This window comes from Octodon degus, unplaced genomic scaffold (assembly GCF_000260255.1).
Source record: "Octodon degus isolate 3935 unplaced genomic scaffold, OctDeg1.0 scaffold00105, whole genome shotgun sequence".
Classification (NCBI taxonomy): domain Eukaryota; kingdom Metazoa; phylum Chordata; class Mammalia; order Rodentia; family Octodontidae; genus Octodon; species Octodon degus.
The window spans coordinates 3,928,578-3,940,142 of NW_004524681.1; the positions used below are offsets into that span (position 1 = coordinate 3,928,578).

Consider the following 11,565-nt stretch of genomic DNA (forward strand, 5'->3'; position numbering starts at 1 on the left):
GGAAGTGGCTGAAGCAAGTGCCCAGTGAATTTCAAAGCTCATTCCACACTCTCCACCAAAGATCGACCAACTTACCTAAGTATTTCAGATTTATTTTAGGTGACAGAACAAATTTTCCAATGCATTTTGCAGCCTTCTCAAGTAATTCTGACTTAGGATAAATAGAGTAGACTGTATGTACACATTCAAACAGAATAGCTAAAAAAAAATTAAAAAAATAGCACAATAAGAACATATTTGTGGACAACTTAAAGCAAACTAACTAGAACATCAGTTTTAGTCAAAAATCTTTTTTTTTTTTTTTTTTTAGTACCAGGACTTGAACTCAGGACCCTGCACTTGCCCGGCAGGCACTTATCCTACTGAGCTATCTCCCCGGCCCCAAAAATCTTATTTACAGAAAAATTTCAAACAAACAACCTCTACTCTTTCTAGGCCTAGTGAAATCATAGCTGCAGTATGACTTAGAGGGTGCGGCACTGCTCACAGGTCAGAGCCATCGTTCTCGCCCAGGTGCCCCACCGCACGCCTCTCACATGGCACACGTGGCCTTAGAACGCAGGGCCCAGCAGCAAGCCAGCCTCACAGAGCCCTGCCCTCGGGGAGCTCGGGTCCTGACGGACACATGAACCACACGTCCACTTTCCCAGGCCTCCCAGGACGCTTTAAAACAGTTTATGCTCAAGTACTCTCTACCACTTAGACGCAGAAATTACGTGTGTGGTTCACTTCAATACAATTATTTAGGATGCCTACAATTCTTGCGAGGATAGGGTCACTACTCACTCTTCTAGCTAGTTACTTAAAACTAACCTCAAGTATACAAGAGTCTACTGTACATTTTGATAGTGTTCAAGTTTTACTTCTAGATAGTCAAGAGTGCGGTAACAAGGGTGATCGATGTGGATGTGGACATTTTCTCAGGTTCTCTACAGTATGAGCTGAGGAACCTTAGCTCTGGCGCGGTGAGAGCTGCTGAGATGCCAGTCCCACGTGTGGGGAACTACAGCCTCCGAAGCGAGACCCAGCGAGGACTGAGACATTGCTCGACTACCAGGCCAAGAAGATCCAGTGTCAAAAGGATCAGTCCTTGAGCTCCAAACTCCTAAAACATAATAGCCAGACCCTTTCTTTATGGACAAGATCTCTGAATGTTCAAGTACATCTTATACTATGTTGTCTGTCAATTAATGCACAATTTTGTAGAAAAAAATTATATAACCTCTTCCATAAGTGAGGAAAACTAAATCAGAATCCCAAGTACTCTCTAAGAGGGAGCTGACTTTAATTAGTAAATGCCACGCTATAAAGGAAATCTAAACATAACTGTGTATTCAAATGATAAGCTGTAAAATGTCTTCACTCTGGGCTGTGAAAAATTGTAGGATGCCTATAATTCTTTTGAGGATAGGGCCACTAATCAAAAATCTTCCAGCTAGTTACTTAAAACTAACCTCAAGCATATAATTTTAGTTATATACTTTTTAATTCCACAAACAAAACCAACTCCTTGGCCAAGTAACTTGCAGTAACTACCTAAAGGAGAAATGGATAAACTACTACAATCCAGCCTTTGGTCTGTTTCTGGAAGTTTGCAACTTAAAATGGTTTTTATAGTTTTTAAAGATTGTAAAAGGGAAAACAAAGAATATATAATCAATGCAACCTGCAAAGCCTACAATTGTTACTCTCCTGTCTTACTATTCAATAAAAATTCACTGAGTCCTGACCGTCCTAAATAAGATTAAAAATGATGATGTTCCTCTTTCCTTCATTACAGACATCTTTACAGTTTCCTGCCATCAAAGCTCTCGTGGCATCAAACTTGTTGTTCTAAGAGTAGCCTGTCCCTACCCACCTAAATTGTGTACTTCTGCTGGGCGTGGTGGCACATCTGTAATCCTAGCACTTGGGAGGCTGAGGCAGGAGGGTCATTGCAAGTCTGAGTTCAGCCTGAGCTACACAGTTGAGTTTAAGGCCAACCAGAACTACAGAGGGAAACACTGGCTCAAAAAACAAAATAAAGGGGCCGGGGAGATGGCTCAGTAGAATGAGCGTTTGCCTGGCAAACTGAAGGGCCTGAGTTCAATCCTCGGTTCCACAAAAAAATAAATAAATAAATACAATAAAAATAAAAAATAAATAACTTAAATACATACATATATACTCACAACATATCTAAGATGGTAGTAGAGGAAAAAGTTAATAGTTTAGAAATCATAGCTACTTGTCTTCCTGAATTTAGCCAAAGATGTAATGGACTTTTAAACTATTTCCCACCTGGAGTTGGGTCTCTATTCTACAGCTCCGCAAAACTCTGAGCCTAAGTCCATACTTGACAAAGCAGCGTTCTCTACATCCCTTCTCTGTAGTGGTTAAATCCAAGTGCTCTGAGTATTTCTGAACTTAAGAACATAACATGGAACTCTGTTCACAGCTCAGCAGTAACCCAGGTCCTGATCCAAGTACCAAATAAACACACTTGATTAAAACTCAGAACTGTTTTCACCCTCATGACACCAATTTTATCACTGATATCTGGGGTTGGGTTATACTCAAAACGTGAAGCTGTCCTGAAAACCCATCTCCAGACCTGGGGGAAGTAAATTTCTACCCTATACCAGAGCCTTTCTGCCAAGGAGAGGGAGGAACTGTAGGGGACTGGGGGCACTTGGGGTCACCTGGAGTCATGGAGACTCTGAAATCTTCTGTGGGAGGGAGGGAAGCGGGGAGGCCTCCTGAGCAGTGCTGCACCAGCCCGGCAGCCACAGTGCCGGTCACTCCTGCCCTGTGCATGTGACACCCAGCCCCCACACACGCACTGCAGGGGGTGGCCACTGCCTCTCCTGCTCCAGCTCGTCGCCCAGCAGGACGGGCGCCCTGGCCCTCCTTGGCCTCTGGCTGGCCTGCAGGACAAACACCTCCGACACCTTTACTTCTAGACTGGACAGTCAAATCAGCTGTAACAATGGAACTCCCATAAAACTACAATTCCTAAAGTACTGGAACTGTAGGTAATAGAAACAAAAAAATTTTCTCTTCAATTCAATTAAAACATATTACTCAATAATTAACCCACTACCAGGTACTGGGGTATTCTGGTCAACAAGACAGCTACAGTCCCTGTCGTTCTAAAGCTTGAAATTTAAAATTCATATTTGAAGCAATAAAATATATTAGGATTGCTAAAGAATAATTCACCAAGATACAATCAATGAAGCTATAAACTGTATCAGTAGAATATAGGGAAAAGTGTAACGATGAAAAGCTAAATAAAGAAAAAACAGAAACCACAGGAAGTGTGAAAAGCCTACAGAGCCACAAATTAGGGCTGAGCACAGAGCTCAGTGGTCTAAGCGCCTGCCTGGCAAGTGCATGGACCGGGGTTCAATCCTAGACACCGCATGCCGTACGGGCCACAGAAACGGCACGGTGGCGCACGCCTGTAATTCCAGGGCTGGAGAGGCTGAGACAGGAGGATCACTATGAGTCTAAGCTGTGTAGCAAAACCCATACCAAATAAATAATGAAAAAAAATTTTAAAGCCACAAATTATAGGTGCTGTTTCAAGAAATCTTAAAACGAAAAGGGGATCTGAGTGGAGGACATTTCACAAAACCCCTCAGGAAGGGAAGACACAGCAACCACACCCAAGATAGGGAAGGGGGGTCACTGCTCAGCCTTCCACACCTTTGCGCTCTACACTCTACACACATACACATATGACCTACTCAACACATTAAAGCCAAAAGGGTAAATATATATTTTATAAGGCTTTCTGGAAAGAAACAAAAGAGAGGAAGGGGAGGAGTAGAAAGGGGAAGGGCAGGTAGGTACTTCACTGATCTTTAACAGCTCGTTGGGGGCCTCCCAAGCTCCTTCCTGGTCACTGAGAACGACACAGGTGAATTCACCTCAGCAGCCCAGGAAGACACAGGGGTGCCTGTGGATCTGACCGCTCCTGGCCAAGCCACCTGCTGCATGGAGGTCTCCCACCAATGGCCCTGTAGTCGCACCAAAAAGGGACTAGATAACACCATCGGTGACTATGACACACTATGCAGGGACCGAGTCCACCGCACTCTTCCTTGTATCTCTGACACCTAACCCAGAAGAAGATGTATGTTAGCAACTCTTTCCTCAGGCAGGAACTTGTTTTAAATAAATCAAGTTTTGTTTCATAGGCCTTCATCAGGGCCGTGAAGTATTCTTACTGCCCTAGTTACCATTTATACATGCAAAATATACATCTATCCTTCAAAAATTTACTATTCCAACTCAGGCATGCAATCCTTGCTCCTATTCAGCCTGTCTGTCTGTCAAGCACTTTTGACTTCAATTAAACAAGTTCAAGTCTGCCCTCTGGCCTACCCTTACCCTAAAGAGCCACACCTGTTCCTCGTGCAGTAGGCTGCCCTGGCCTGGCCTAACTGCAGAGCAGAAATACTGGGAGAATTCTGTCCCTGTAAACATAAATGTTCTCACCATTCCCTAACCAGTGCCATGTAACAACTACGTGCAGAGAACTGATGTTATATAAGGTATCCGAACTCTTCCAGAGAGGCTTAAAGTACACAGAAGCACACAGGCAGGTTATACAGAAAACCAATGCCTCTGTTTGTTTTTGCAGTGCTGGGAAGTGTATCTGGGGCTTTCCCACAAAGCTAACTCTGCAGCCCTGTTTTTAGTTTTTATTTTGAAAGAGGATCTCACTAAGTCGCTATGCTGCCCACACGGGGTCACAAGTGCACCACCACACCTGGCCGTGCCAGTTTCCCTGAGGGACTTGAGTACCCACAAAGCTTGCTGTAGGTGGGAGAGGTGGTCCTGGACAGAGGACAACTGTGCTTTACCAGATTAAATGACCTCTCAGTTCTCCTCTAATTCTCCAAAGCATGTAAACTTTGAACGGTTTTACTTACTTCTTTCAAATAGCTCCCAAAATCTCAATTTCTTCACTGAGTTTGTTTGAACTGATCAAAAAAATAATTCCTTTCTTTGGCTAAATGACTTTGGGTTCATTCCTCAACTGTCCACCCCTGGCTCAATTTACTCTTCTTATCTAGCATTACCTTTTTATTTATTTATTTATTTATTTATTTATTTATTTATTTATTTATTTAGTGTGGCCAGCTCAGCCCCCCAGGGGGCAGGGCTGGCTGGCATGTGGTGCTGGGGGATTGAACCGCGGTCCCTGTACTTTGATTGGCTCAGTTTGTTCTAAGGAGGTGCTTTAGACCACTGAGCCATCTCACCAGCCCTAGCATTACCTTTTGAAGTCAGATATGACAGTCTCCTGTCTCATCACAAATGTCTGTTACTCTTCTGCATCTATATATTCTTATCTATATCTTATTCAACCTTCAGACTGAGGTAGAAGAAATAAAAACTGGGTAGAAAAAAAAAAAATCCTACAAAGCTTCAAGACCGTAAGTCTATAAACCGCAGCCCTAGACCTGTGCTTTTCTCCTGTGAACTGTGCTTCCCCCAACCCAAGGAAGCAGCCACCTGGCTGACAGTGGCCCTCAACCTGAGACATGCTGGCGCTTGCACTGTAGCCTGACAGACAGCAGGACACATTCTGGGCCACTCACCTTGAGGACACCCCAGTGCACCCAGCTCCAGCTGCTGCGCACATTTTTCTGAGCGCCCACACTCTGCTCTGAGCGTGCCCCAACTGCCCGCTAAGCCCTTCTCGTGTCTTTTCCTGACAAATCCTGGACATTCTTTTCCTGCAGTGGGAGTCAGGTGAATCTGAGAGCTTACTCTACAGGGAGGGTTGCATTCCTTACCTCAGCCAAGGGACCCTCAGACCCAGCCCAGTCACAAGATGTCTTCTTAAAATCTGCTTTCCTAGCAAACCTGCCTTGTTCTCCCCTCACCTAAGACCAGCTGCCGCCTCCTCTACAGCACCCCGGCATTCCTGGGTAACACTCACCGCCTCTCTACCTTGTAAGCCCACAGAGAACACAGTTTTAGTCACAGCTATATTCCAAGAACCTGGCAGGAGCCTGAGAAATAACAGAAACTTAATAAACACTTGGCTAGTATTTGACTGATCTAAGAACTGTCTTGAAATAGAAATTTTACAAAATGTAAAATAATCTTACTATCTTCATGGTCAATTAGATACTTGATAAATGTTTCAATAAAGCAACAATTATAATGAATCTAGTTCACTTAGAAAACGGCATAATTTCAAATTATCACTATTATTCGGTGCTTACATTAACCCAAAGAACAATCTTAAAATTATGCAAAACATTCCATTGGAATTTACAGTGCTCTTAATACAAGTTTAACTTCAATACAAAAAACAGCATTAGTTATTGGAGTAGCAGGAACGTGTTACCTACCATAAGTGACATTGTGATTTAACTCAGCTCTTCGTAAGGATTCATCAAGAACATCATACATTAATTCACTTGTCCTGTTTAAAAGATATTTTATTTGCAGTGGAATTATAGTATTCTAACCCAATAAAACACAGTTTTTCAAACTTCTCTCTCTTTAAAACTGAGGATCTACAGAAGAGAAGTGAAAGAAATTCATTTTATGAAGTTATACAAATCTCACTACTAAAATATCTCATTTGGTCTTTTCATGAGTTGTTCTTCCTGCCTACCAAAGTTGACTAGTTAGCCCATGAGAAGACACAAATGTCACACAACTCCTCACCTAGCCCTCGTTTAGAAACCAGATTGTTAGCTGACTGAATACACTCTCTTATCAGATCCAGATTAGTCCAGACAGTACACCATTTAAAATCAATTTGCTGGGGCTGGTGAGATAGCTCAGTGGTCTAAAGCACCTACTTGGAACAAGCTTGGCAAAGCACAGGGACCGCGGTTCAATCCCCCAGTGCCACATGCCAGCCAGGCCCGCCCCCTGGTGGGCTGAGCTGGCCACACACACACACACACACACACACACTAAATAAATAAATGTTTAAAAAAAAATAAAATAAAATCAATTTGCTGTTTTAAAGATATTCAAGTACTAGTCTTTCCCTACATAGCAATTAGGTTCTTCAGTAAGAAACTATTAACTTTTATTTGTATCAAAACAAAGAAATAAGCCTGGTGTGGTGGTACATCCAGCACTTAGGGAGACCGAGGCAAGTGAATTGCCTAATTTGAGTCCCATATGGGCAGTTTAGGAACTCAGCAAGACCATGTCTCAAAAGGTAATTTAAGGGGCCAAGGAGACAGCTCAGCAGCTTAAGCACCTGCCTTGCAAGTGCAAGGTCCTAGTTCCATTCTTGGTACCAAAAAAAAAAAAAAAAAACAGTTAATGTAAAACGGGCTGGCCATATAGCTTAGTGCAAAGGACCTAAATTCAGTGCCGCCACACACACACACACACACACACACACACACAACTACGTGTCTGTGAAATTAACAATTTCTGCCACTTATGTCTAGTCCTTAATTGTAGTACATAATGGTAATTTATACTGTCATGAGCCTGTTTAGGCAGAGCACAGCGGCTGGGGTTCGATCCCCGGCATGCTGTGCTGGCCCCGCCCCCAGGCACACTGAGACAGCAACTGAGACTGGGCATGGTGGTGCATGCCTGTAATCCCAGCACTTGGGAGGCTGAAGACAGGAGAATCACTACGAGCCCAATCTACAGTGAGACCCTGGAGGCCTTGCAGGCCTTGTCCTAAATACAGAAAAGAAAAAACCACAAAAATAAAACTACATATTTCATTTTACTCTTCTACACCTGTTCTGGGTATCTTCACTACAAGTCTGATCTACGAAATGAGACCCTGTACACTCTGTAGACCCTGTCCTAAATTCATAGAAAAAAATACTATAATGTAGTGTGATAGACAGTATTTAAAAAAACAATGCACTGTTCCTGGAGCCCTCATACTCTGCCTCCAAGTCTCAAAAAAACCTCTCCAAGAGGTCAATGTGAAAAATGCTGCTTCTCAGATTTCTATATACTCTACAAATTCAAAAGGCTCTACCGGAAAAAAACAATCAAGCAGAAACACATGCCACATGCAACGGTACTAGAGAGAAATCAGTCTGCAGATCAAAAACTCCAAAGTATTCTGAGGCTGTATAAATTAGACAGCAAGAATGATACACCTCTTGAGAAAAATTTTCTTCTTTTTCCCAACATAGAGCTAAAACATTTAATCTTAAGTGCATTTACTTTCATTCTGTCCTTTTTGTTTTATTTATTTATTTGTGTTTTTAAGACGGTCTCACTATGCAGCTCAGTCTGGCCTTGAGCTCGCTTTGTAGCCCAAGCTGGTCTCAAACTCACAACCACCCTCCTGCCTCAGCCTTCAGAGTGGTGGGATTATAGGAATGAGCCACCACCCCTGGCTATTTTTGTCTTTTTGACACAGAGTCTGGACTGGGGATTGAACTCAGGACCCTGTGCTTGCCAGGCAAGCGCTTATTCTACTGAGCTATCTCCCTGGCCCCTCATTCTGTCTTGACTGATGGCTATATAAATATCCAAAAGTAAAAATCCAGGACTAAATTCTAAAATCGCTCATTACATTGTGTAAGTATTTCTTTCACAATGCCAGACATTACAAATCCTCCCTCTAAAAATGCAGTAAGGCTACCTCTAGATTATAGTGTAGTTTCTCAATTTCAAAAGCCACTGTCTGGCCTAAGAGTTACAACTAACCACATGAAATGTGGAAGCATTCGTGGACATGTTTGAGCCAAATGCTAATAACCTAAAAAGCACAATGTTATAAAACACAAGAAAAGACTCAAGGGGCTGGGGAGATGGCTCAGTAGAATAAGCGCTTCCCTGGAAAGTGCAAGGGTCTAAGTTCAGTCCCTGATTCCACAAAAAAAAAAAAAAAAGCAAGGGTAGAAAAGGCTCTTCTGGGAATTTAGTCTTTCCATTAAAAGCTCTAGATTCTGTTATAAAATGACATTTTTACTTTGCCACACTGAACTAATCATTCCTTATGAATTCTAAGATTCCTGTGAACATCAAATGTCATTGGAGTTGGCACAGCAAAGGAGAAAGCACCCTGGTGGCCTGCGACGTTCAAAGGGTTCCAGCCTTCACTCACTGCTTGGGCCCAGCTGCCACTTGGCACTGGACACTTGCAGGGAGCTCTCCTCTCCTCTTTGCACGCATGCTCCAAAATCCATCCAGGAAGAAGAGCAGACAATGACTTCATGAATTTAGTGAACGAATTCAACTTACAGCAGTGTTTTTTTAGACAAATAAAATATAATGCACACTAATATGAAATCAGTGGTTTTAAAATAGAATTCCAATGACCTTAAATGTCAGTTCCATACTGGGTTGGACTGGAGTGCCATAAAATAAATCGCAATGAAGACAAACATTTCCAACATGTCTCTGCTCCATCCCTTTCTTTCACTCCATGTCTACATCAGTGCTTTGGAAACACTGAAAATAAAGAAAAACAAAAACACCGAAGGCAGTACCGGGATGGTGACAAGGTACAGCTGGCACTGAGCAGGGGCTCATAGAGGCTTTTCCAGGGCAACAGCCAGAGCATGGTCCACGGCTAGGGGAGGCTAGTGGGTCAGAACACACACACGCCCTGCAGCTAACAGGGAGCGGAGGCACCAGCCAGCACACTGACAGGCAGAAACACATCAGGAGCTCCAGCCAAGGGCCTTGCTCTCAAAGGAATTAAAGGCAACCGATCTTGCTCACACACATAGTTTGGGGGCAGTGTGTGCACTTGCACACAGGAGAGAGAATGAGGAAGTGAATGGAAATAACCCACCATCGAGGAGCAGCGTACAAGGAACCTTTTCTTGTCCTGTTCCAGGCCACACCAGTTTGTAAGTTCAAAAAAGCATGGCAAAATTTAGTTACGAAAAGTGTATAGTTGGGAAGATGACCTAATAAGTCTAACACAATTCATGGACTAAGAATGACCCAAGGTGAGCAGATTCCGAAAGTGAAGCCCTTACAGGCAACCAGAGCATGCGCTGGCACCGCCTGGCCCTGCACTTGCTTTTTATACGGTACAGGCTAAAGGTCATTTTGATATTTTTTTTAATGGTTGGAAAAAATCAGAAAGACATCCTTTCTGGGCATGTGGCGGTCTGAAATTCAAGTTTTCATGGCCATAAAGGTTTTCTGGAACATAGCCCGTTCACTTACATACTCTCCACAGCCACTTTCAATTGTAAGGGCAGAGTTAAGGGCTCCAAAGACAGCATGCAGCCCACAAAGCCATTTGCTGGCCTTTGCAGAAAAAAATGTCCCAACCTCTGGGGGACAGGAAGAAAGCATAACAGTGGGCACACCTGAGTAAGCACAGTGAGGATGACCCCCGCAACCTGACAGAAGTAGATTCTGTACACAGGTTTACTTATCACCCCTAAGCCAGCAAAGCCCAGCAACGTCTGTTTTACCAGGGACCTCTAGGTGACTAAAGCCTGAGGCTACCAAATGCGCCTTAAAGAACTTACTTAGAATAGTTTACCTTTGGTCGTCTTTGCCTAGCAGTCCTAGTACTCTCAAGAGCTGGATCTGTAACCACGGGGCTGGCACGCTGTGGTAACTGAAGTCCACTGGGAGCTTTCCTCCTACCACTTGCTTTAAGATAGTGACAAAACTCCCAGTCAGGTCTTTATATCCAGATGAATTCTCCTATATAAAAAAAAGGAAGCAACTTTCTGTGAATATAATGTCTTCTCAAATATTAAATACAGCTAGTTGAAATGCCATATAGAAACTTGTAAATTAAAACATGCTCACTTGGAAGTATTTAAGTATTTAACAAAAGAGTGTTTAGTATGTATTATTTCTTCTGTGATGAAACTCCTCTGGCTACCCAATCCAAAAATTGACTCACCCCAGAAATGCCTCCTACTCCCTACTTTTTCTTACGTTTAATCACATTTCAAAAGTTCTTACAATTACATCTCAGAACACCTAATAGCCAATATTGGCAATTAAGGCAAAAACTAAAAAGAGCTGGCATACCGAAGGACACAGTAATGCCACTCCTCTGCATGAAAAGTAAGTTTTGTTCCCAGTCTCTGCACACAGACTTGATGTGAATCAGTTAAATTCAGTCTCGGGCAAGGAGCAGAGCCAAGGCTTTATAAATGTTCAAAGCCCCCAAATCAGTGAGCTGTCAATCAAGAATTAATTACCCATATAGTATGTAAGTACGTTTCTATTTCTGAATGAGAGTGCCTTGACTATCTATCTGACTAATCCCTTAAACTGGAAAAATTAAATATATGCTCCCTACAATGAATATTAGATTCTTCCTTGTAATTTTTATTATGTATCAAGGGCAACATTTCAGAAGAAAAATAAGAGCACCTTCAAACTTTTGTAAATGTTAGAGGGAAAATAAGATTTACTATTAAATACCTACTTTTATCCCATACTATTTTGGAACAAACTGGCTAAAAGAGAAGACAGGTTTTGGTTCTATAAGCCTAAGACTTGACTAGCATGTTTTCCTTCATTATAGTGTCCATGAAACCACTCAGGAAGACATACTTTTGAAGAGAAAAGGCTTCACACAATACACTGAAACCAAATTAGTATAAAGCCACCATCACCATTTGGAAA

At 42.5% G+C, this 11,565-nt stretch overlaps 1 protein-coding gene across 1 annotated transcript in view; it reads right to left on the reverse strand.

Moving 5' to 3' along the window:
• The window catches only part of Ap4e1 (adaptor related protein complex 4 epsilon 1 subunit), a 70,342-nt gene that overhangs the window by 34,311 nt on the left and 24,466 nt on the right, over positions 1 to 11,565 (reverse strand). Inside the window, exons 7-9 of the mRNA XM_023724060.1 lie at positions 10,460 to 10,626; positions 6,357 to 6,430; positions 76 to 198 (exon numbers count right to left, since the gene is read on the reverse strand). Of these exons, the coding sequence (XP_023579828.1) occupies positions 76 to 198; positions 6,357 to 6,430; positions 10,460 to 10,626 (364 nt within the window). The remainder of the gene's footprint in view (positions 1 to 75; positions 199 to 6,356; positions 6,431 to 10,459; positions 10,627 to 11,565) is intronic.